The sequence below is a fragment of the Papio anubis genome, chromosome 12 (assembly GCF_008728515.1).
Source record: "Papio anubis isolate 15944 chromosome 12, Panubis1.0, whole genome shotgun sequence".
Lineage (NCBI taxonomy): Eukaryota > Metazoa > Chordata > Mammalia > Primates > Cercopithecidae > Papio > Papio anubis.
Genome location: NC_044987.1, coordinates 113,096,181 through 113,123,500, shown reverse-complemented (window position 1 = coordinate 113,123,500; position 27,320 = coordinate 113,096,181). Strand labels below are relative to the sequence as shown.

General features: G+C 42.7%; 1 protein-coding gene across 5 annotated transcripts in view; it reads right to left on the bottom strand.

Moving 5' to 3' along the window:
• The window catches only part of RTN3 (reticulon 3), a 72,051-nt gene extending 45,158 nt beyond the window's left edge, over positions 1–26,893 (bottom strand). For 2 of the 5 annotated variants that reach the window (XM_009185795.3, XM_009185794.3), the window contains exon 1: positions 26,440–26,893. In XM_009185795.3, coding sequence (XP_009184059.1) covers positions 26,440–26,581 — 142 coding nt within the window. In that variant the 5' untranslated portion in view covers positions 26,582–26,893. Of the gene's footprint in view, positions 1–5,430; positions 5,488–26,439 lie in introns of all 5 variants that reach the window. The other 3 variants (XM_009185791.2, XM_031653656.1, XM_009185792.4) reach the window with 3 other exon arrangements.
• Positions 26,894–27,320: the final 427 nt, after the last annotated feature.

Below are 27,320 nucleotides of genomic sequence, written 5' to 3'. Positions count from 1 at the left end.
CATCTATTCAAGTACTTACAACTTCATTACTAAAAACAAAATGTGATCTATAATTAAGGAATAAGGAATGTTATATACTATATCAAAGAGTTCTTCCTAAAAAGAGTAAATAGTTTAAAATTAGGTTATAGTTACCATGTTGTTAATTACCCGCTCACCTAAGAAATTCATTACTTTTTACTAAAAGGATATCTATAACATGGAATCACTATATACATCAGTGAACAATGGGTGCCAGCCTGTAGTAGCCACTTACTTTTTCACATCCATACTCATTTGAGGGAGGTTTGAAATATTCAGGTATAGGTTTTCCTACACTTGAATTTTCTCATGTTCACAAAACAAGACGACAAATTCGTGCAAAACAGTATCAACAACTTTCAGCCACAGCATCAAAATAGGAAGTTAGCCAGCAGACACTCTGCAGCCAAGCTAGATCCTAAACAAAAAGTCTCTTTTACACAAAGAAAAATGTTTTTCTTTTGTTTTGTTTTTGTTCTGTTTTTTTTTTTAAAAAGGCTGTAACTGGCAAATTTATTTTTTTCCTCAATGCTTGCCCCCAAGTTCAGGGTTGTAACTTCCTATTCCAGATGCCTACTGCATTAGTCAAATTGAATGCAAGCGTTCATTAATGCAAATGTGCTTCCAATGTGGCATGGTGGATGGATCCTCTCTTTCCAATCTCATTTTCACCTACTTTTCTTCCAATGCTTTCTAAAGAAACAGTATTTTCCAGCTTCCACTCTTATCAAAGGTTTTGAAAAGTAAAACAAAATTTCAGTCTGATTTTGATTTTGTTGGAGGGAGCATATACCCCAGATGATACTAAATTATATCACTAATAGCGATAATATGGTCAAAACAACAGTATCTACCTCTTCTGCTGTCATGATTTTAATACTAACTTCAAAATGCCATCTCTAAAAAGAAGTCTAAACCCTAAAATATAGCTAGTTTATCTGATCATCTTTATTACAGGTAGAGCAGTTATGACCATGGCTTTGGCATCCTCCATCTACCACTTACTTGCTGTGTTACCTTGAGCAAGTGATTTCACCATTTTCAAGTCATTTCAATTGGTAAAAGAGCCAGTCCCTTTCCTTCATAGAACTGCTTATGAAGATTAAATGAGATGATTCATTTAAAGTTTACTGGGCATAGTAAAATTTCAATAAAAATTAGCCACATACTACATCTATACTTCTGTCAATATCTTCGTATGTTTTTATGAAGTACAGGAAAACATTAAAATGTAATCCACTATTTTGAAACTCTCAGGGATTAGGCTGAAATATAATGTTGCTTCATAGAAAAAGGAAGCCATAAGCAAAAGACCACAAGGACTACTCAGGGGTACTCCATTGACATTCTAATTAGAAATCTATTCATATCAAAAGTTTAACTTCCTAGCTTATGTAGCTGTATTCTCAAAGCACTACAACTTAGTAAATATCACAAAATTTACTTTAAAAAACTTTAACTGCCCTTTACTCAGTCTGAATTAATGACATTTTTTATACATGCATCTACCTGAAACCCAATAATGATAAATACATATTTCAGGATAAAAAAAATCATGTCATTCTTAAACCTTAAAAAGTCCTATTTAGCCCAGGTATGGTGGCTCATGCCTGTAATCCCAGCACTTTGGGAAGCTGAGGTGGGAGGGCCGCTTGTGTTCAGGAGTTCAGCCTAGGCAACCTAGTGAGACCTTGTCTCTCTCTATATTTTTTTTTAAGTCCTATTATTACTACATATTGCTTAACATGATTGGAGTATATAAAAATAGCCACAATTTCCCTAAGGCTAGATAGCTAAGGTATATGAAGCCAAAGAAATTAGTTGGGTTAGTGTTGGTGACGGACTCAAGGTGCATGCTGGTGGCAGTAGTCACTTTCAAAGGCCTGTGTGGAAGTGGACTGTTTCCAGAGCCCTCATCTCCCACCCAGGGTTTTAATATAGTTAACCAACTATATCAACAGCTTCCTCTTCCCTTATTTTCACTAAGGCAGACTGGAAGCTACCAGTCTTGGCTACCCTAGAAAACACCTAATCATCTGCCAAGGTGTTCCCTCAAACAACTGAACAGACTAACCTCTAGACCACCAATGACGTAGGGCCCCACTGGGCTACTTTTCCATCATGTGTTTTGTTTATTTGTTTGTTGCAGGAGAAAATGCTACTAATAGAGGTTAAATGAAACCCATTCGAGGATAGGGCATTCTTTTTGTTTTGTATTGTTTTTGAGATGGAGTTTCGCTCTTTCGTCCAGGCTGGAGTGCAATGGCGCGATCTTGGATCATTGCAAACTTTGTCCCCCAGGTTCAAGTGATTCTCCTGCCTCAGCCTCCCGAGTAGCTGGTATTATAGGTGCCTGCCACCACACCCGGCTAATTTTTGTATTTTCAGTAGAGACGGGATTTCGCCACGTTGGCCACGAACTTCTGACGTCAGGTGACCCGCCTGCCTTGGCCTCCTAAAGTGCTAGGATTACAGGTGTGAGCCACCGCGACCAGCCAGATAGGGCATTCTTAATTACCTTTTTACAATAGCGCTATTCTCAATCTACACTGGTCAAAAAAAATTTTTTGTAAGCAAAAAGTAAGAATAAGTATATGTGCTGTCTTACAAATTCTAATATACACTGTGAAACTGAAACCTATTTAAACATTCATTTTTAATTTAAATCCTTTTTATTTACCTCCCTTCTACTTGAGTGCACATGTAATTTCTGTTAACCAGGGATGAAAATAATTTTTAAAGCTATGACAGTTCTCTTTTCAACATGTCATACATTAGGTATGTTAGCCATGGGTTACACTGTTACACCGTTTAGAGTATCAGCTATCCCTTTTCTTTTTATTTATTTATTTTTTTAGACGGAGTCTCGCTCTGTCGCCCAGGCTGGAGTGCAGTGGCGCGATCTCGGCTCACTACAAGCTCCGCCTCCCGGGTTCACGCCATTCTCCTGCCTCAGCCTCCCGAGTAGCTGGGACTACAGGCGCCCGCCACCACGCCTGGCTAATTTTTTTTTTTTTGTATTTTAGTAGAGACGGGGTTTCACCATGTTAGCCAGGATGGTCTCGATCTCCTGACCTCGTGATCCGCCCGTCTCAGCCTCCCAAAGTACTGAGATTACAGGTGTGAGCCACTGCGCCCGGCCTAACTATCCCTTTTCTATATGAAAAAAGTGACTTGGCCTGGCGACATGCCCCATGCCTGTAATGCCAGCACTTTGGGAGGCCAAGACAGGCGAATCACTTGAGGTCAGGAGTTTGAGACCAGCCTGGCCAACATGATGAAACCCCGTTTCTACTAAAAATACAAAAATTAGCTGGGTGTGGTGGTGCATGCCTGTAATCCCAGCTACTCAGGAGGCTGAGGTGAGAGAATCGCTTGAACCTGGTGGGTGGAGGTTGCAGTGAGCCGAGATCACACCATTGCACTCCAGCCTGGGCAAAAGAGTAAGACTCTATCTCAAAAAAAAAAAAAAAAAAAAGATAAAAGAAAAGAAAAAAAAATAGTGACTTAAGATTAGAATGTATTCTTAAAGATCTGAAATACAAGAGAGGAAATAATTATTTGTTCTATTTATACTATATTTTTCTTCCACAGTAGAATAAATTTAATACCTATTTGCTTAAATTATTCTCCTAAGGAAAAAAAAACCCTTAAAAATATAAATATGGTCAAGTTCCAAATGTCAAGAACAACATAACTACTTAATATGTTTGAGTTACTTTCTAACATTAACAAAATTTCTATCTTTTAATATAAACATGTTAATTTCAGAGGTCATTATTTGGCTCACAAGATATCCAAATTCACATATTAAGGCACATTATAAAGGAATTGGGGTTCTAATGTCATCAGTTTAAATTCAAATAAACAAATAGTTGGTCAGATGTGGTGGTGGCTCATGCTTATAATCCCAGCACTTTGGAGGGCTGAGGTGGAAGGACTGGTTGAGCCCAGGAGTTCCAGACCAGCCTGGGCAACATAGCAAAACGTCTCTACAAAATAAAAATTAAAAAATTAGCAGGGCATGGTGGCATGTGCCTGTATACAGTCCCAGCTACTCAGGAAGCTGAGGTGGGGGGATCACTTGAACCCAGGAGATTGAGGCTGCAGTGAACTATGAATGTGCCATTGCACTTCAGCCAGGGTGACAGAGTGAGACCCTGTCTTAAAAAAAAAAAAAAAAAATTCCCTACCATGTTTCCTAAGAAGCAGATTTAACCAGGCAAAAGTTTCACTAATTTTTTTTTAATCCCATTATGTTTTTATTCTTATAAGGTAAAAGTCTTTTGCAGCTACAGAACTCCACAATCTATCTAGTGATTTTAATTACTTTTTCCTTTTTTAAAATAAAGGTTCTCAACTGACCTGTATTTGGGTCTAGTACAGCAGCACAAATGAAATAATACTTTATTATTAGTATAAATTGATGAAGCACATAGTACCCTCTCTTTCAGCTTCTTGGCAATGTCACCTCCACAAACTGATTCCCTTCCCTACAGATTGACAGATTAAAAACAAAACAAAACAAAGCCACATCTCAATCTCTAGGACAAGAAGCCCTGGTTGCCAAAAGTCACATAACTGACTTGTTCAATGTTCCTAGGCAATTTGGAACTAGCCTAACTTTTATGACGTATCTCAGATAAATTCACATTAAAATGCCCTAGCTAGGTTGGTATTTTTCTAGTTCAGTGGAAGCACACTTTTATACTGTTTTTCCAAATCTGCTACCTCTCTAAACCAGTTTCATAGCTGCAAATCAATACATTAAATGCATTCTAGGGGTTGGGTGTTTTCTGAGCCACAATTTTGTTGCTGTTGGTGGTGGTGGTGGTGACACAAGGTCTTGCTCTGTCACCCAGGCAGGAGTGCAGTGGCACGATCATCACTTACTGCAACCTCCAACTCCTGGGCTCAAGCAATCCTCCCACCTCAGCCTCCTGAGCAGCTGGGACTATAGGCATGCACCACCAATGCCTGCATATTTTTTTGTAGACACAGGGTTTCACCATGTTGTCCAGGCTGGTCTCAAACTCGTGAGTTCAAGTGATCTGCCCGCCTTTGCCTCCTGAAGTGCTGAGATTACAGGTGTGAGCAACTGCACCTCGCCTCTGAGCCACAATTCTATCTGCTCCAAATTCTGGTGGGCAAGTTTTTGATTTTAAAGAAATACTCAAAACTACACCTGAAGTTTATGCTATGTTACAGAGTCCACCCAGCCTCATTTTATTTTATTAACCATTACAGGAAACCCACTGGAAACTGCTAAATAGAAAGAACCAGCTTGTAATTAGTTTTTATTTTAGGGGATTTGGGTGCAATAGAAGACTTGTGCCTCATATCCCCAGTTACAGCCTCTTTCTCAACATTTTTCTTTTACCAATGCACACAAAAAAATTACAGACTTGCCTTGTGAGGTCGAAAATAGAGATACAGGCTGAGAGGAAGAGGAAGAAACAAAGGAATCTGAAAGAAAATATACAGCATGAGAATATGACAACCTCACACAGGAATTTTAAGTTTAACTTTCTTTTTGATGGGGAGGAAGAGCCAAGCATCATAATTTCATTGGGTTTAACAAGGAGGAAAACTCACATCTTTATTTCCAATTATTGTTTTCACTCACCTGATAGCAAAATCTTGTTTTACTTTCAAGATGCATTTCTAAAAGTTAATCCATTCAATTTTTTTTTAGTCAAACATTCTCACCTTCAGAAAAAGAAAAGAGGAATCCCTAGCATTTTACATTAAGCACAACCTCAAGAACAGATGATGCTGCTCTTTTACTCTGTAGAAAAGGGAAAATAAGTATCTGAGTACTAATTAATATTTGCTTTTAACCATTCCTGAATGCATTTTGAGGAGTTAAATCACTAATAAAAGCATTTAAAAATATCTAATTGGCAAATATGCAAAGTTGACCCTAAATTTTTTTTAAAACTCACAATCAATCCATGGGGAAAACAGGACTACATGAGAAATCTATCTTCTAAAATTATAATCCTCTAGGCCGGGTGCAGTGGCTCACATCTGTAATACCAGCACTTTGGGAAGCTGAGGCAGGCTGATCAACTGAGGTCAGGAGTTCAAAACCAGCCTGGCCAACATGGTGAAACCCCATCTCTACTAAAAATACAAAAATTAGCCAGGCGTGGCAGCGCACGCCTGTAATCCCAGCTACTCAGGAAGCTGAGGCAGGAGAATCACTTGAACCTGGGAGGCAGAGGTTGCAGTGAGTCGAGATAGCGCCACTGCACTCCAGCCTGGGCAACAGAGTGAGACTCCTTCTCAAAAAAAACAAAAAGAAATAAAATTATACTCTTCTAAATTCAGCAACATGTATCAAAATTTAAAAAGCACATATTCTCCTCCCAGTCCCCCTGCACACTATTCTCTAACTCTACAGTTACACTTCTAAGAATTTATCCTACAGCCATATTTGCATACATGCACAAAGATATGTGTATGAGGATATTCATAAAAGCTCTGGTTATAAATATTAGGAATACTCTAAACGACCATCAACAGAAGACTAAAGTTACACCTATCACTTGCTTTGGCAATACATACACTAAAACTGGAAGGATACACAGACTAGCATGGCCCCTAAAGTTATTTTTTTTTAAGTTACTGTGACATACTTACTGCCATGAAAAAGAATGAGGTACAGCTATACCTTGGTATCTGAGGGGGATTGGTTCTAGAACCACCCCCCGGCTCCCCAAAATCTGAAGATGCTCAAGTCCTATGTATAAAATGGCATAGTATTTGCATATAACCTACACACATCGTCCCTTATACTTTATTCTTTAGACACCTAATACAACGTAAATGCTATGTAAATAGTTGTTACACTGTATTGTTTTAAAAATTTGTGTTTATTGTTGTTTTTTAAAAATATATTTTTGGTCCACAATTAGTTGAATCCACAGATGTAGAACCTGAGATAAGGTGGGCTAAGTGTATATGTAGATATAGTCCATATATGAATTAAAAAGCAAAGTGCAGGCCGGGCACGGAGGCTCACGCCTGTAATCCCAGCACTTTGGGAGGCTGAGGCAGGCGGATCACGAGGTCAGGAGATCGAGACCGTCCTGGCTAACACGGTGAAACCCCATCTCTACTAAAAATAGAAAAAAATTAGCCGGGCGTGCTGGCGGGTGCCTGTAGTCCCAGCTATGCGGGACGCTGAGGCAGGAGGATGGTGTGAACCCGGGAGGCGGAGCTTGCAGTGAGCCAAGATCGTGACACTGCACTCCAGCCTGGGCGACAGAGCAAAACTCCGTCTCAAAAAAAAAAGTAACAAATTTCAATTAATCCTTTACTTCTCAGGAGGCTGAGGTGGAAGGACCATTTGAGCCTAGGAGAGGGTGGTTGCAGTGAGCTGAAATCATGCCACTGCCCTCCAGCCTGGGTGACAAAGTGAGACCCTGTCTGAAAAAAAAAAAAAAAAAAAAAGGATGGGGGCGGGGAAACAGGCCAGGCGAGGTGGCTCTCGATTGTAATCCCGGCACTTTGGGAGGCTGAGGCCGGTGGACGGCTTGCGCCCAGGAGATCAAGACCAGCCTGGGCAACAAGGTGACATCCTGTCTCCACAAAAGTAAAAAAAAAAAAAAAAAATTAGCTGGGTGTGGTGGCATGCGCCCGTAGTCCCAGCTACTTGGAAGGCTGAGGTGAGAGAATTATTTGAGGCCAGGAAGCTGAGGCTGCAGTGAACTGTGATCCCACCACTGCACTCCAGCCTGGGCAACAGAGTGAGACCTTACCTCAAAAAAAAAAAAAAAAAAAAAAAAAAAAGAAGCATGTTTTCCTATCTCTATGTTTCCGGATGGATCCATGTCTACATGCATTTACTATCAACATTAAATCTCTGCCAATGATGAGTTTAAATCCCAACAAACCTGAAAAACCAAATGCTTCAAGCCCAATGCCAAAAAAGATCCTATGAACATGCCAGCTGTTTGCCTTTTCACCTTCACCTAACACTCCCTCCTAATGGAAAATTTCAACATGCAAATTGTTATGCAGATGCAGAACACAGATAACTGGTAATGGTTGGAACAATATTCCATGAGGTTTCTAACTTACAAAACCACATTGTATTCATACTCTGTATTTGTGTCACAGGGAACTGAACCCCAGAATGATCTTAACCCTCAAATTCCATTAATGAAATCATTTTCATTAAGTAGCTAAGTCCAGGACCTGTGTTAGTATTGGTAATATGGTGCCCACAAGTAGCTGAAAAGCAAATATGCACCAGTAAAACTGTATGAGTTGTGGGAATGCAGCAGAGACAGCCACTGTAGTAAATTAAGAATGTTTCGGAAGAGGTGGTAAGCTTGGTCTTAAAGATTTAAGTTCATGAGGTGAACAAGGAAGGGAAAGGCATTCTGGGGAGAAGGAACAACTGGCCAGATTCCAAATGGCTTTAAATGCCATGTAATCTGGATTATATCCTTTGTGCAATAAGGAATCACTAAAGGTTTTTAGGTAAGGGTGTGACAATATCACGTTTTAGAAAGAACTCCGGCAGCAGGGTACAGCATGGACTGAACTGAAAAGCTACCGCATAATCTTGGCAAGAGATGAGGGCTCGCACTAAGGCAGTGAGGATGGGAATGAGAGGACTGCTGACAAGACAGAACACAGGTCTTGAGACCATCTGCCTGGATGTTGAAGACTGGAGAAGTAAAAGATCACTGAGGGACTAAATGAAATGCCATGGTTGGGAACACAGAAGGAATCTTCTTTTTTTTTTTTTTTTGACAAAGAGTCTCAGCTCTGTCGCCTAGGTTGGAGTACAGTAGTATGATTTTGGCTCAGTGCAACCTCTGCCTCCCAGGTTCAAGTGATTCTCATGCCTCAGCCTCCTGAGTAGCTGGGATTACAGGCGCACGCCACCCCACACGGCTAATTTTTGTATTTTTAGTAGAGACGGGGTTTCACCAGGTTGGCCAGGCTGGTCTCAAACTCCTGACCTAAAGTGACCTGCCTGCCTCGGCCTCCCAAAGTGTTTGGATTACAGGCGTGAGCCACTGCACCTGGCCAGGAATCCCTTATATTATTAACTTTCAATATAAAAAAAAGTTTGCCTAAGGCATATGTAAGTGTCAATTGTTGAACAGGCAGTTCAATAACAGGGACACACTCAGGAGAGAGGTAAATGCTGTAGATAAGTATCTGGGATTAACATTTGGGTGAGAACTGCAGTTAATACCTCCATCCAGGAAGAAATACAGAAGTTTTACAAAAGAATCTTGAGATATCTCAATATTTAAAGGGGCCAATGGTAGGAGCTTGGGAGCAGGTGCTGGCAGTCAGTCGGAACAACCTCTCTCAGCCTTGCCTCAGGTACAAGGCAGTATCTGGAGTCAATGGTCCCCCAGTGATCTTAGATCATGTTAAGTTTCCCAGGAATGCTGAGATTGCCCACTTGACCTTACCAGATGGCATGAAGAGAAAATTTAAAATATGTATATTTAAAGGGGATCAAGAAAGAAGGACCACTGAAGAAAACAGAAAGGAGTCAATAAAGGAAAAAATGGTGCCATTTGGAGAATGCTTTAGAGAAAGGTCAAGAATCAAAGCCACTGAATGGCTAAGACTATGAAAAACGATCAGGTACAGTAGCTGATGCCTGTAATCCCAGCACTTTGGGAGGAGGCCGAAGCAGGTGGATGGCTTGACCTCAGGAGTTTGAGACCAGCCTGGGCAACATGGTGAAATCCCATCTCTAAAAAATTACAAAAATTAACCAGGCATGCTGGCTTGCTCCTGCCGTCCCAGCTACTTGGGGGACTGAGCTGAAAGGATCACTTGAGCCCAGGAGGCAGAGACTGCAGTGAGCTGAGATTGAGCCACGGCACCTGGGCAACAGAGTGAGATACTGTCTTAAAGAAAAAAAAAAAAAAAGACTATGAAAAGGGTCACAGAAATTAATTTGGCATTGATGAGTAAAATGAGAGTGGTAGAGGGGGAGGGGACAGACAATGAAGACTGAGGAGTGAAGGTAAGTTTAAAAAACACTGAAAACAAAAAGTATGGGAAATATGGCTGATAAAGGGAAGAACTAAAAACTGAGCAGCAGCTAGAGGGAGAGGCAATGTTGAGGGAAAGTTTTTTAGAAATGAAAATGACAAGTGTATTTAGAGAGAGACAGAAAGGAGCCAACAGAAGAAAAAAATCTGAAAATACATAAAAAAGAAACAATTTTTTTCTGGAACAAAGCCCACAAAATTGCTAGAAGATACGGGATTGAAAAACCACAAGTGGGCCAGTGCAGCAGCTCTCGCCTGTGATCCCAGCACTGTGGAAGGCTGAGGCAGGCGGATCACCTGAGGTAAGGAGTTCAAGAATAGCCCGGCCAACATGGTGAAACCCCATCTCCACTAAAAATACACAAATTAGCCGGGCATGGTGGCAGGTGCCTATAATCCCAGCTACTCGGGGCCAAGGCAGGAAATCGCTTGAATCTGGGAGGCGGACGTCGCAGTGAGCGGATGCTCCAGCTACAGGGGATAGAATGAGATTTTTGTCTCAAAAAAAAAAAAAAAAAAAAAAAAAAAAAACACAATAATAATAATAATTAGCGGGCATGGTGGCGCATTGCTTCACTTGACTTAAGGAGGCTGAGGCGAGAGGAATTGCCTTGAATCCAGGAGGTGGAGGTTGCAGTGAGCCAGAGATGGAACCACTGCACCCCAGCCTGGAGTGACAGAGGAGGCTATCTCAAAAAAAACATTGGCATAGGGACCTGCTGAAAATCTAATTTCAATAAATAGCCAAGTCATTTTGTGCAGGCATGGCGGCTGCAAGTTATTCATCCTAATATTATTTTATTTATTTATTTTGTGTATTATTTTTTGAGATGGAGACTCACAGTGGCCCAGGCTGGAGTGCAGTGGCTGGATCTCGGCTCACTGCAACCTGCACCTCCCGGGTTCCACGCCATCCCTCGTGCCTCAGCCTCCCGAGCATGGGACTAAAGCCCACCACCAGCCCTGCTAATTTTTGTATTTTTTATAGAGATGAGGTTTCACCATGTGTGTAGGATGATCTCGATCTCCTGACTTGTGATCATACCTGGGCAGGGGTGCTGGGATTACAGGCGTGAGGCCTGAGCTTAGCTGTATTTTTAAATTTTCTTAAAATAGCAGCGGGGGGCCGGGTGTGGTGGCTCACACCTGCAATCTCCAACACTACAAAGGCTGGCAGACATCCTGAGAATCCAGAAGATTGAAACCATCTGGCTAACCTGATGTCCATCATTAAAAAACCACAAAAAGTGCTCCAGAATGGCCGAACCCTGCAGTCCCAGCTACTCGGAGGAGCTGAAGCGGGAGGCCTGGCGTGAACTCAGAGAAGCCGAGGAGGCACCAGTGAGCCAAAGGTCTACCACTGCACTCAGCCTAAAACAGGCTGAAGAGGTCCTGTCTCAAAAAAGCAACAGGGGCCAGACACGGTGGCTCAAACCTGTAATCCTTTTGGGAGCAGGGAGGCTGGAACCATCTGAGTTCGAGACCAGCCTGGCCAACATAGTGAAACCCTGTCACTACTAAAAATACAAAATTAGATGGGTGTGGGCGGGCACCTGTAATCCCAGCTACTTTCGGGAGGCTGAGGCAGGAGAACTGCTTGAACCCAGGAGGTGGAGGTTGCAGTGGCTAAGCCAAGATTACTGCATACTCCTGCCTGTGTGCTAGAGCTGAGCTCATGCCAAAAAAAAAAATAGTGACAGGATCCCACTATGTTGTCCAAACTGGTCTTGAACTCCTGGGCTCAAGCCATCCTCCTACCTTAGCCTCCCAAGTGCTGGGATTACAGGCATGAGCCACCACACCTGGCTTCATCACAATATTCTTTTTTTTTTTTTTCTTTTGAGACAGTCTTGTTCTGTCGCCCAGGGTGGAGTGCAGTGGCGTTATCTTGGCTCACTGCAACCTCCAACCTCCCAGGTTCAAGTGATTCTCCTGCCTCAGCCTCCTGAGTAGCTGGGATTACAGGCGTGCGCCACCACACCCAGCTAATTTTTGTATCTTTAGTAGAGATAGGGTTTCACTATGTTGCTCCTGACCTCGAGATCTGTCCACCTAAGCCTCCCAAAGTGCTAGGATTACAGACGTGAGCCACTGAGCCCAGCCTCATCACAATATTCTTTAAAATAGTTTTTTGTTTTTTTTTTTAAAGGAAACTTAACAAAGGTCTAATAAGTAGACTGATTAAGTTTGGTATATCCAAACAATGGGATAATAGTCATTAACAATTGGGTTGTAGATGATAATTTATTGACACTAAGAGATGTTCACTGTATTCTAATAAAAAAGAATATTACAAAGGTAATTTTATTATTTATTATTTTTTAGAGAAGGAAGGTCTCACTCTGTCCTTCTTTCTTGATCCCCTTTAATTTTTCCCTAACGCCCCTTTTCTCTTCCCAAGATCCCATCCAGGATACAGGATACCATATCACATTTTGTCATCATGTTTCCTTAGCCTCTTCTGGACTGTCAGCTTCACAGACTTCTCTTGACAGTTTTAATAAGTACTCTGGTCAAGATATTTTACAGAATGTCCCTCAATATGAGTTTGTCAGATGTTTTTCTCATGGTTAGACTGGAGTGATGGCTTCTGGGGAAGATTACCAAGGACCATGCTCATCACATCATATCAAGAGTACAGACTCTCAACATGACTTATCAACTGATGATGTTAACCTGATCCCTGGCTGAGGTAGTGCTTGCCAGGATTCTCCACCTGGGTGGAGGAAGCAGTACTTCTCCCCACCCTTCCACACTGTACTCTGTGGAAACAAGTCTTAAGCTCACCATCTACCCTGAAGAGGTGAAGGGGTTAAGCTCCACCTCCTCGAGGGGGGAGAATCTACATAAACTGGCAGGTTGATTTTTATTTATTCATTTATAGCTAACATAACTACTATAAAAACAGACCAACTAGTTAAAGCTCAGGAATTTCAGGGGGAAAAAAAGAAAAAAAAAAAGAAATCAATTATTAAAGTCTTAGTTCTCAGAATATCTAATGAAATAAATTCAATTTATTTATTGTTGGAAAATAATTACAACCTGATTGGAAGCACCTAAGGGTTAAAGACCTCTTACATATCTTTGTATCTTTCAGGTTGACCAGCATATAGCAGAAGTCATGGAATATCGAGGCTTGAACATTACAGGAGCTTCATAAATGTTTGCTGAAAACCAATATAAGAGATTTTTAGATGTAGCTTGTTATTTCAAAACTAGACTGAGTAGTAAGTAGTAACTGGACATTCGTCTTATTAATGTAGTAGTTACTAAGGCAGCAGTTCCCTCTCATATAAGTCAAAACAGTGCTAATTTCCAAGATGCCCACTCTTTTGTTATATCACTAAAAAGAGTTGGAAAGCTTTCTTTGTACTATTTATTAGAGTTAACGTATATGCAATCCAACACGAAGAACAAAGCAGAACTCCTGTTGCAAAAGAAAATTAGAAAGCCTGACAGAAACAAAATGGACTATGTAGATATGAAATTGGTTACAGGTTGGGTGCGGTGGCTCACTCCTGTGATCCCAGCACGTTGGGAGGCTGAGGTAGGGGGATCACTTGAGCTTATGAGGTCAAGATCAGCCTGGGCAACGTGGTGAAACCTCGTCTCTACAAAAATACAAAAAATAGCCATGCCTATAGTCCCAGCTACTCGGGAGGCTGAGGTGGGAGGACGGCTTGAGCCCAGGACATGGATGTTGTAGTGAGTTGAGATCATGCCACTGCACTCCAGCCTGGGTGATAGAGCCAGGCCTTGTCTTAAAAATAAATTAATAGGCTGGGCACGGTGGCTCACGCCTATAATCCCAGCACTTTAGAAGGCCAAGGCAGGAGGATCACCTGAGGTTGGGAGTTCAAGACCAGCCTGACCAACATGGAGAAACCCCGTCTCTACTAAAAATACAAAATTAGCCAGACGTGGTGGCACATGCCTGTAATCCCAGCTACCTGGGAGGCTGAGGCAGGAGAATCACTTGAATCCGGGAGGCAGAGGTTGTGGTGAGCTGCGATCATGCCATTGCACTCCAGTCTGGGCAACAAGAGCAAAACTTCTCAAAAAAAAAACCAAAAACCATAATTAATAAACTGGTTACAAATATCTTAATACCCTAGCTGCCTTTTTTTTTGTTTTGAGACAGGGTCTTCTGTCTTTTGTTGCCCAGGATGGAGTGCAGTGGTAATGCAATCACTGCAGCCTCAACCTTGAGGGCCAAAGTGATACTCCCACCTCAGCCTCCTAAGGAGCTGGGACTACAGGCACATACCACCACACCCAGATTATTTTTAATTTTTGTAGAGATGGGATTTCACTATGTTGTGCAGGCTGGTTTCAAACTCCTGGGCTCAAGCAATCCTCCCATCTTGGCCTCCAAAGGGCTAAGATTACAGGCATGAGCCACTGTGCCCAGAGTCTCTTTCTAATATGCCAGAATGTGGCATTCAAGTGGTTATGAAAAGATGTTTTTCTGGATTAAAGTCATTGGTAGAAAATACCTACAGTCCAGAAGAAACAAGAGAGGCTAACCTTAAATATATTTCTATTACAGATAGTTTTATGGGCTTACAAGAAAACTCTCTCCTCAGCACTTAAATGGATACATCCATTTCCATAGAGATCTTATAGAAATTACGAATTATAAGCATGTAACAATGTTTACAATTTGACTTTCAAAAACCAAATGTTCTTAACCTGAAGTTTATGAATGAATTTGACAGCAGTTCATGAATCCTGTGAAAACTATGCAATAATTTTTTTTTTTGAGATGGAGTTTTGCTCTTGTTGCCCAGGCTGGAGTGAAATGGCGCGATCTTGGCTCGCCGCAACCTCCACCTCCCAGGTTCAAGTGATTCTCCTGCCTCAGCCTTCCTGAGTAGCTGGGATGAGAGGCATGTGCCACCACACCCCACTAATTTTGTATTTTTAGTACAGACAGGGTTTCTCCATGTTGGTCAGGTTGGTTTCGAACTCCTGACCTCAGGTGATCCACCCGCCTCGGCCTCCCAAAGTGCTGGGATTACAGGCCTGAGCCACTGCATCTGGCCACAATACTTTGTTAATATGCATGTTTTTCTGGGAAGAGTTTCTCTACTCATTCTTCCCATAAATATTTATTGAACACCTCTTATGAGCCAAGGGCTTGTTTTAGTTGCTGGACAAAACCCATAAGGAAGCTGGGCATGGTGGCTTATGCCTGTAATCCCAGCACTTCGAGAGGCCAAGGAAGGAGGATCTCCTGAGCTCAGGAGTTCAATCAAGACCAGCATGGGCAATATGGTGAGACCCCACCTCTTTTTTTTTTTTCTTTTTCATTGAACTGTTTTAATGGACCTCAAAATTCTGTGACAAAGTTTTGGTCAAGTTGTTCCCATTAAAAGGTACTGATTTTAAAAACTAAAAACTGCCACATGCAAAAAAGAAAACCAAAGTGGTCTACAAAACATTCCTCCCTTCTGAAGGTTTTTTTTTTTTTTTTGAGACGGAGTCTCGCTCTGTCACCCAGGCTGGAGTGCAGTGGCACGATCTTGGTTCACTGCAACCTCCACCTCCCGGGTTCAAGTGATTCTCCTGCCTCAGTCTCCCAAGTAGCTGGAACTACAGGCGCGTGCTACCACGCCTGGCTAATTTTTTTTGTATTTTTAATAGAGATGGAGTTTCACCATGTTAGCCAGGATGGTCTCCATCTCCTGACCTCGTGATCCGCCTGCCTCAGCCTCCCAAAATGCTGGGATTACAGGTATGAGCCACCGTGCCCGGCCAGGGGGTTAGGTTTTAACATACGATTTGGCCAGGTTGCAGGGGTGGGGACATAAACATTGAGTCTACTGCAATGGGAGAAGAGCATTCTAGGCAGAGTGGACAGCAAATAAAACCGTGAGATAGAGGGTTATTTCTGGTGTAAAGAACAAGGAAGGCCAGGCACAGTAGCTCATGCCTGTAATCCCAGCACTTTTGGAGGCCGAGGTGGGTGGATGACTTGAGGTCAGGAGTTCAAAACCAGTCTAATCAACATGGTAAAATTTCTTCTCTACTAAAAATACAAAAATCAGCTGGCATGGAGGTGCGCGCCTGTAATCCCAGCTACTTGGGAGGCTGAGGTGAGAGGACTGCTTGAACCTAGGAGGCAGAGGTTGCAGTGAGCCAAGATCGCACCACTGCACTCCAGCCTGGGCGACAGAGTGAGTCAAGGAGGCCAGTATGGTTGAAGCCAGGTGAGAAATGGGGAGGTTGGGGCCAGATAGTACAGGGTATTTATTAATAAGTCTTCTGAGGATATTGGCATTTACTGAGTGTAACAGGAAGCCACTGTAGCACTTTGCCCATGAGTGACATGATCCAACTTGCATTTTCACAGGCTTACACCAGCTGCTGTGTGGAAAATGGACTGAAGAGAGGCAAGGAAGAAAGCAGGGAGACCAGATAGGAGGCATCTACAATAATCCAGGAGAGCTAGCCTGGACCAAGATGGTAGCAATGGAGGTTGACAGAATTGGTCAGACTTTGGATATATTTTTGAAGGTAGAATCAAGAGCATTTGTTGACAGCTTGCATGAGGGATAGAAAGGAATCAAGGATAACTCCAAGGTTTTTGATTTTAACAAAAGAAGGAAAGAACAGAATGGCCATTTATTGAGATTGAGAAGACTGTGAGAACAAACTTAAAAGGAAAGATCAGGACAGGCACTGTGGCTCATGCTGGTAATCCCAGCACTTTGAGAGGCCAAGGCAGGAGGATCACTTGAGCCCAGGAGTTCAATACCAGCCTAGGCAATATAGTGAGATCCTGTCTCTACAAAAATAAAAATAATTAGGTTGGACATGGTGGCTCACACCTGTAATCCCAGCACTTCAGAAGGCCAAGGAGGGTGGATCTCCTGAGATCAGGAGTTCGAGATCAGCCTGACCAATATGGTGAAACCCTGTCTCTACTAAAAATACAAAAATTAGGTGGGCATGGTGGCACATGCCTATAATCCCAGCTACTTGGGAGGCTGAGGCAGGAGAATTGCTTGAACCCAGGAGGTGGATGTTGCAGTGAGCAGAGATCGCGCCACCGCACTCCAGCCTGGGTGACAGAGTAAGACTCCATCTCAAAAAAAAAAAAAAAAAAAAAAAAAAAAAAGAATTAGCAATATTAAATCTCAAGAATAAGGAAATCTACAGAGTCAGAAAGTAGATTAATCGTTGCCAGAGAATTGCGGGGAGGGAAGAACGGTGAATGACTACTAACAGATATGGGGTTTCTCTTTGGGGTAATAAAAATGTTCTGGAATTAGATAGTGGACATAGCTGTACCACTCTGTGCATACACTCAAAAACACCTTAAAATGGTGAATTTTATGGAGCCAGAGGATGAACAGTCAGTGAGAGTATGTGGTGTCATAGAAGACAAATTTAAAAAGCATTTCAAGGAGAGAGTAATCAATTATGTCAAAAGCTGTTGTGAAAGCACGTTGAGGATGGAGAAGAGACCACTGAATTTAACAATGTGTAAAATATTTGGTGAACTTGACTAGAAAAGTTTCTGTAGAGCAGTGAAATAAAAAGGCACCTGGCTTAAGAACCATGGAGCCAGAAATTAAGGCTTTTAAGTTAAACTGACCACTGAATTCAAAAGGGTGACTGAGCCACTTTTACCACATGTCACTTCAAGTTTTAAAGCATAGGCATTAAACTCTCTGTGCCTGAGTCCCCATCTGTAAGAAGGGGGTTATATCGTTACCTGTCTACCTCACAGATAAACATAATACAAGTCTTTCCTCTACTGAATATGGCCTGTAGAGGAATGATCTATATTTTATTTACCTTTCTATCTTCCATAGCACCTGGCAAAGAGCTTTCAGTTGTTGAATTAAGGTAACATATAGGCACAACTTAAATCATAAAGCAGTACACAAATGTAAGCTATCATGAAAATCAAGTATTTCGATCTCATACATAAAATAAAGACAATGCCCCCTATTGAAATATGTTCAAATAACAGGACAAAATTTTTGTAACAAAAGGTTTTCCAGAATGTCCTTCCATATAGCTTGAAGGGCAACCTACCGATGAGGAACACGTCAAAAAGCTCACTGTCTGTCCCCTCTGGTTAAGTTATGATGATATGGTTACAGGAGATAATAAATCAGTTGATTGGAGAAAACAGGTAAGAATAGTTCTTTGAGGCCGGGTGTGGTGGCTCACGCCTGTAACCCCAGCACTGTGGGAGGCCGAGGGGGGCAGCTCACCTGAGGTCAGGAGTTCAGGACTAGCCTGACCAACATGGCGAAACCCCATCTCTACTAAAAATACAAAAATTAGCTGGGCATGGTGGCACAAGCCTGCAATCCCAGCTACTCAGGAGGCTGAGGCAGGAGAATGGCTTGAACCAAGGAGGCGGAGCTGAGATCCCACCACTGCGCTCCAGCCTGAGCGACAGAGGGGCACTCTGTCTAAAAAAAAAAAAAAAAAAAGTTCTTCGAAATTAAAAAAAACAAAAATTCACAAGAGTGGGCCACTTCCTGATAAACTCACTGTCTCCTCTGGTTAGGTTACGATGATATGGTTACAGGCGATAATAAATCAGTTGATTGGAGAAAACAGGTAAGAATAGTTCTTTGAAATTTAAAAAATAAATCACAAAATAACAAGAGTAGGCCACTTGCTGATAACCTCCTCCCATAGGTAAAATGAAAATGCAAACCCTGTTACAGTATTTAAAGAGATTCTCTCTGAGGTTGCAATATCACAGAGGAACATGTCTTACAAAACTCATAGATGCACAGAAGACCTCAATGATGCAATCACAAGCAATACTGATTACAGCTAAACTTATTTAACACACACACTTCTTTCAAAACATCTACACCATACCCTATGATCCAAAATAACTCTAAAACTAGTAGCTGTCATAAATGAATGGAACAGAAGGTTAACTCAGTTTTCTGGGCAACTTCTGAATAAGTTAATTATACGAACAAAATATTGACTTGCTAATTTTTATCTAAAAAGTTTTACTATGAGTGCTTACTTCAGCAGCACATATACCAAAATTAGAACTATATAGAGAGGATTAGCTAAATTAAGAGAAAAAGTTATATTACAAAATTGATGAATTTTTCACAAGTCTGTACACTTAAGAGGCTAAATTCATCATCAACAATAAAGTTAACGCAAACTATAAGCTAAGTGCATACAACAAATATGCACATTTATATTAGAAAACCTACTTCTTTAATGGAGCTGTTGTAATTCTGTTCAGAATTACAAAAATGGTAAATTCTAGGATTACGGGTAAAGAGAAGTGTCTTTCTGCAAAACATACTCTTGGCACAAACAAAATTGGAAAGCTCAACTTTCCCTTTTCCCTTCAACAACACGTCACCAATTCCTTTATTACCAAACTTCATTTTACAAAGCTTGAAACACGCACAGGACTAGACAGGTAACTCCTATATCAGGATAGATATATGATTTCCTCACAGGATAATTTGATAAAAGCAGTAATACTGGTTTTATTTTATTTTCAGACCATCTTTAAAACACCAAGAATAAAAACACTGAGGTTCTTACCAGTCACTTAATAAACAACCCCTTAGAAATGACAATTTAGGGTAAAGGTGCACCTACTAAACGTATGTAGACTGGTTGTTTAATTTGATCAGAGTGGTTCCATTACTTGTGAATCCGACAATAAACAAAAACAGCATTAAAAAAAACTTCTTACTCTTGGAGAATAAAAACAATCCAAGTCAGCAGGCATTTGCAGGCCATATTGACATGACCACTCTTGCTGTCTCCTGTATGCTTGCTTCCACACTGAAAGGGGTTTCCTAATGTATCATAACATTTATTACAGTCAGAATCTGCAGAAGTATTTAAGCATATTGATTCATGCCAAGCCTTCTGGGAAACATCTTGGCTCCTCCCTCTACCTCTTTAAGAGACCACCTTAGTGGAAGGGGGTGGCAGCTTTATGACATTAATGTGAAGGGCCACAAACTGAAACAACTGACTCACGTGTGGGAAGGGAAAAAAGGCGTAACAATAGTCTTTGATTGTGAGGAAGACAGCTTTCTCATTTGTACTTGAACTGCTATGTTGTATCTATTAATATGTGCAAGTAGTTTGTAACCTACAAATGGATTTATCAAATATTATATATCGTTATTTAATAAAGGTCAGGATTTAAAGGTACAATGCAAATGTGTCTACATCACATTGTTGATCTATATTTCATTTCTTCACATTAATGGTACAATTATTTACTACGGGCAAGACACTGTGTTAAGCCCTATAAATGTGTTTACTCTTTTTTTTTTAAGACAGTCTCACCCTGTCGCTCAGGCTGGAGTGCAATGGCGCTATCTTGGCTCACTGCAACCTACGCCTCCCAGGTTCAAGCGATTCTCCTGCCTCAGCCTCCCGAGTAGCTGGGATTACAGGTGCGCACTACCACGCCCAGCTAATTTTTTTGTATCTTTAATAGACGTGCCGTTTCACCATGTTGGCCAGGGCGGTCTTGAACTCCTGACCTCAGGTGATCCGCCCGCCTTGGCCTTCCAAAGTGCTGGGATTACAGGCGTGGGCTACCGCGTCCAGCCAAATTGTGCTTAATTTTCATACCAACTCCAAGGTAGACACTATTATCCCAATTTTCAAGTTAAGGAAACTGAGGCTCAATACTTGCACAAGAACACATAATTATTAAGAGACAGGGCCAGAATTGAAATCCAGGCATTCCTGGAGCTCAAGTCTGTGTTTTAACACATTACATTGCCACTGATAATCTGACACGAATATAACACTCAGATGATGTCAGTGTTGGACACGGGGCCACATTCCTTTTTATTTAAGGGTTAACTCAAAACACAAATTACATACTCACATTTGATTAATATGTTAGAACAAAGTGTGGAAATGAAGCCATAAAAACTACACAGAACAACTAAGTTTCATGAGTGAGGAAATAAATTTTTTTTTTTTTTTTTTTTTTTTTGAGACGGAGTCTCTCTCTGTCGCCCAGGCTGGAGTGCAGTGGCGCGATCTCGGCTCACTGCAAGCTCCGCCTCCCGGGTTCCCGCCATTCTCCTGCCTCAGCCTCCCGAGTAGCTGGGACTACAGGCACCTGCCACCACACCTGGCTAATTTTTTTTGTATTTTTAGTAGAGACAGGGTTTCACTGTGTTAGCCAGGATGGTCTCTATCTCCTGACCTCATGATCCGCCCGCCTCAGCCTCCCAAAGTGCTGGGATTACAGGCGTGAGCCACTGCGCCCAGCCGAGGAAATAAATATTTAAAGCAAAAACCTTTTTCAAAAAATTGCCCAAGCTGTTTTTGCTTTGAGCTAATTTCTATGAAGAAACATATAAAATGTAGTTTTATTTTGGCATCATGATTTTCTGTTTTTCTTTTTTTAAGACAAGGTCTGGCTCTGTCACCCAGGCTGGAGTGCAATGGCACAATCTCAGCTCCCTGCAACCTCTGCCCCCAGCTCAAGCCATCCTCTCACCTCAGTCTCCTAAATGGCTGGGACCACAGGTGCGTATCACCATGCCCAGCTAATTCTTGCTTTTTTGTTTTTTTGTAGAGATGGGGTTTCACCATTATTGTCCAGGCTGGTCTCAAGCTCGTGAGCTCAAGCAATCCACCCGCCTCAGCCTCCCAAAGTGCTGGGATTACAGGTATGAGCCACCACACTCAGTCAATTTTCATAACAACAATAAAAAGCAGTCTCTAGCAAGTTATAGATTTTTTTTTTTGAGACAGACTCTCGCTCTGTCCCCCAGCCTGGAGTGCAGTGGCGCGATCCCAGCTCACTGCAAGCTCTGCCTCCCAGGTTCACGCCATTCTCCTGCCTCAGCCTCCCGAGTAGCTGGGACTACAGGCACCTGCCACCACACCTGGCTAATTTTTTGTATTTTTAGTAGAGACAGGGTTTCACTGTGTTAGCCAGGATGGTCTCTCTCCTGACCTCATGATCCGCCCGCCTCAGCCTCCCAAAGTGCTGGGATTATAGGCGTAAGCCACCACGCCGGGACAAGTTATAGAATTTCAATCATGTCATCAGTAAACTATTAAAGTACTTTTAAAGTTCAGATGATAGACATGTCTCTATACTTGAGGTCTAATAAAGGCAACTCTTGCTTTGAAATGAACACGAAATATTTCAGTCTCTTTTACCTCAACCTCAAATTTCTGCCTCTGAAATCTTCAGTTTCCTTCAAAGGCAGAAATCTGGGAAGCCGTCCTGACCCCTGATCCCCATCTCTAAGCATACTACATTGCTGGCTGCACTAGAACTGAAGGCACTAAAGTACAGAGTGCCATCACCCATTCTCTACCTGTATGTAGTAACTAATACTTCTAAAATTCATTACTGGACAGGCTGGTCAAGACAAAATTGTTTTCTGCAGGACACCAAGCAATCACTTACTTTTCTTTAACTAAAACCAAGATGAGTCTCCAAAACCAAGGGGAGCTTGGTGAAAGAACATGAAGCTGGACGATGACAGCAATATGTGCAGATTTTTTTTTTAACAATTAAGGTAATTTTTTAGCATCTACATTTTAAATAAGTTAAATTTTGGAATAACAAACTTCATCTTATTTTCAAGGTACAAAAGCCTGAGACACTTCCTCTGTGACATGGAGAAAACATCCTGCAAGGAGGAAAAGCTTCGGCAATAAAAATGATTACTACACATTGCGGTATCTTTTTTTTTTTTTTTTGAGATGGAGTCTTGCTCTGTCGCCTAGGCTGGAGTGCAGTGGTGTGATCTCAGCTCTCCGCAACCTCTGCCTCCCGGGTTCAAGCGATTTTCCTGCCTCAGCCTCCTGAGTAGCTGAGACTACAGGTGCACATCACTGTGCCTGGCTAATTTTTGTATTTTTCAGTAGAGACAGGGTTTCACCATGTTTGTCAGGCTGATCTCTAACTCCTGACCTCAGGTGATTCACCCACCTCAGCCTCCCAAAGTGCTGGGATTACAGGCGTGAGCCACCGCGCCCGGCCCCACATTGCAAGGTAAACTTTTATGTTCAGGTAATGACCCGACAAATGAGGATCTTGCATTGGGCCCAACAAAACTGTATTAGTGCTTTTTAGACAATATGAATGCACATTTGCAGTGGATAAGCATTTAAGATAAGAGTCTCTCGGCCAGGCTCAGGGGCTCATGCCTGTAATCCCAACACCTTGGGAGGCCGAGGTGGACGGATCACTTGAGGTCAGGAGTTCAAGACCAGCCTGGCCAACATGGCAAAACTCCGTATCTACTAAAAGTACAAAAATTATCTGGGCGTGGCGGTGCACGTCTGTAATCCCACCTACTCAGGAGGCTAAGGTGGGAGAATGGCTTGAGCCCAGGAGACAGAGGTTGTAGTGAGCCAAGATCACACCACTGTACTCCAGCCTGGGCTACAGAGCAAGACTCTGAAAAGAGTCTCTCTTTAGTTTATTTGTCAAGTGTGCCTTTCTAGAGAGTAAATTTGATAATTTATTCAACAAATACTAAGTACTACTATATATCACTGTTTTAAGTGCTAATAGTGATAAATGTCTACAGCACATCTAAGAAATACAAATTCTGTAATAAAATTTTACTAAGAAATGATGGGTAAAGCTGGTCACAGTGGCTCACACCTGTAATCCCAGCACTTTGGGAGGCCGAGGAGGGCAGATCACATGAGGCCAGGAGTTTGAGACCAGCCTGGCCAACATGGCAAAACCCCATCTCTACCAAAAATATAAAAATTAACTAGGTGTGGGCCAGGTGTGGCGGCTCATGCCTGTAATCCCAGCACTTTGGGAGGCCGAGGCGGGCGGATCACAAGGTCAGGAGATCGAGACCATCCTGGCTAACACTGTGAAACCCCATCTCTACTAAAAATACAAAAAATCAGCCGGGTGTGGTGGTGAGCGCCTGTAGTACCAGCTACTGGGAGGCTGAGGCAGGAGAATGGCATGAACCTGGGAGGTAGAGGTTCCAGTGAGCTGAGATCGCGCCACTGCACTCGAGCCTGGGAGACAGAGGGAGACTCCGTCTCAAACAAACAAACAAAAAAGATTAACCAGGTGTAGTGGTGCACGCCTGTAATCCCAGCTACTCGGGTGGCTGAAGCATGAGAATCATTTGAACCCTGGAGGCGGTGGCTGCAGTGAGCCAAGATGGCTCCACTGTGCTCCAGTGTGTGATAGAGCAAGACCTTGTCTCAAAAACAAAAAAAAAAAAAAAAAAAAAAGAAAGAAAAGAGAAAGAAATAACGAGTGAAAACTGCAGCATTTAATATTATTAGGAAAATGTAATGCAAACTCATGTACTTGGAACAGCACTTCAGAATATAAATTATATTACTTTGGGCAAAACACATAATTTCAGCAGCTTTTCCACTATCATAAAGAGGAGTGCAAAAAATACACAATAAATAGATACAATAAATAGATAAAAATTGTGACAAGGGTAGATCACATGAAAAAAGATAAGCCAAACAGAAATATGTTATGTCATTGAATTCGTATTGCCAATTTAGGTGCCAATTAGGTTGTGGTATGCCTGTGTGTCTATGAACAAAATACTCTTATTTCATTGGCCTACTAGACCAGTTCTTCCGTAAGTGCATTAAAGGAATGAAAAAGATGAATCTCAAATGATTTCACCACTTAGTTATAAATAAACTAGGACTAAATTTTCAAATCTGCTAACTAGAATGACTTTTCAACACTTAATATCTGTCTTATCTAGAGCTTACAGAGCCAAATTTCTAAAACTTAGGTCTGAATCAAAAATGAAAAATCAAGAAAACCCGAAAGATATGCACAAAAGGGCCTACCAAACAGTAAGCAATGACAAGTGATTAAAGCAAAAAGATCAAGTTGCTAAGTTATAAGGAAGTCGCTGTTCATCTGGACCTTAGCCCAGAACACAAAAATTTGGAGGAGAAACGGCTGGTGGTTTAAAGGGGACAGAGTTCTAAATTTGCTGCCTCATTCTTTTATCTGCAAAAGCTTCCTGATACTGAAATGGCCATAACCACACTGAAAAATCCAACAGGGCTCCAAAGCTCTCAGACAGGTGAAAATTCACTGTTAGAAAAACATGTAGAAAATAATACATTTAAGGCTAAGATCAGAAATTTTTTCTTTAGAACCCAAGATTCTGCCAAAGGAGACAACCAAGCATTAAAAACAATTCTCAAAAATCTTTAACATAACTAAATAGAGAGCAAAATTATCTCTACTCTCCCGAATTTATGGCCCTTCCTTTGACAAAACGCATTTTTTTTTTCCTTCGGAGACTCAGTTCCTTTAAGAACCACCACCTGCCCATGGTGGGGTTTTTTTTTTCCCCTCTTAAGAAGGCATCTGCACTGCAGATTTCTGCATAAGGGGAGCTTGCCAGCCAGCTCCCACCAGCAGGCAGACGCGTATACAATGGAAACTAAAGGAGGTCTGCAGCTTCGCTCTTAGTCTTTCACAGAGATGGGAGAAGGGGACTCAACCAGCCCTCGCTTTGTCTGAATGTTCTCCCCCTCCCCCTTTCTGCAGTAAACACCCCCCTTTGTTATACTTCGATCAATAGTAGCCCACAGAAAACACGAAATCAAAACATGTTGATAGCTTAGCATGACTATTTTCTAGAATATAAGCGTCTGATTGCGTGTCCCCACCCCCACGCAGCGCCAGGGAAGAGCAGGCTGTTGCAGATGCAGCCACGGATCCATCTTGGACCATCAGCAGCTCCCTCCCAAATCTTCCCTGAGCTATTCTCATCCCGCCTCCTTCTACCTCGGAGCCTCAGAAAAATCCGGCATTCATGGAGTCTAGCCGAAAACAGTAAAAACAAAACAAACAAACAAAAAACAATGGGCTACAATGCTTCCATTAAACTTCCTCATCTTCCCCATGGGCAGCCAAAAATATTTTGGAGGACTATCATGAATGCTTGATTATGTCAACACCTGTCTGCAAACCTGCAATGCAACCCTTTCACCACCATCCCCTCAAAAATCTAACAAATTGTTTCTCCCACCACCCACCTGCCCCTATCTAATCCTCCACTAAATCACCCCAGTTCACCATATGCATCGAGCAACTCTCCATTTTATCCCACGAGCTGGTATTTTTCCCCACCTGCCCAGTCTTGGCGTTAACGCCCACTGGACTGTCTCCCCGCCCCCAACCTGTTTCCCTCACACCCCGTTATTTCCTCACCGCCTGCACAACCTTACGTTCCCCTTCCCCTTTGCCCATTTTCCAAACGCTCGTCCCTGCGGGGCTGAAGCCGTCAGTAGTCGAGGGTAATTCTCCCTCCTCCCGCCTCGCCTCCTAATCCCCCCAGCCCTCAGGCCCCCGCTCGCCCTCTTTCCCAAGGCGGGGGCTCCCCGCGCGCCTCACCCGCACAGGAGGAGCTGCAGCTCTTCGTCCCCAGGGCGGGGCAGGCTCCAGGGCTCCCGCCGCCGCCGGGCGCGGACGGCTCGGCTCCGGACGACGACGAGGAGATGGAAGGGGACTGAGTGGCCGCCGATGGCTCCGCCATAGCTACGCGAGCGAGGGTGGGAGAAGGGTGAATAGAGATACGGGGCGGGAGAGAGGGAGGGGAAATAGAATAATCCGGCAACTGGCTCGCTCAAGTCCCTTTACTCCGTCTGCTCCGAGGACAGACTCCGACTGACTGACTGACTCAGCCGAGCGCAGCGACAGGGCGGGAGCGCGAGCGCGCATGCGCACAAAGGGCCCCGAGCGAGTGCCTAGGCGCGCAGCGGCGCAGGGCGCAGGCGCAAGAACCGTTGATCGGCGCTCTTGCCGGGAAGGAGGGGCAAAGCCGGCCTCACGCGGCGCCTCGCGCGCCGCGGGGTGGGGAGCGTCCCTTGGGGACCAGACGCAAGGGGCGTACCCAAGCCCCAATCCCCGCCCACGACTGCGGCCGAATCCGGGAGCTGCGGGGTAGTATTCCCTCCTGCCTCTTTATGTGACTGTTTTAGGGTCGGCAGATTATGTATTTTAATGATAGAAATTTATCTGGGCTTCCATTATCTGGAAACTCTCTTTCCCCTACATTCCAGAGTCTATATCTTTTGTTTGATGCAGTCCCACCTGTGACTCCAATAAAAAGTGAAAACCAGAATGTAGAGTAGGCCCACTCTGCAAGGTGCTTTGTGAATCTCTCTGGCTGTGTCGTAATATCTCCTCACCGAGAGGCAGAGATGGCACGGCCCCCCATTTGGTAGGTGGAGAAAGATGCTATACAGAATGAAAAACGATTACTCATTCCAATC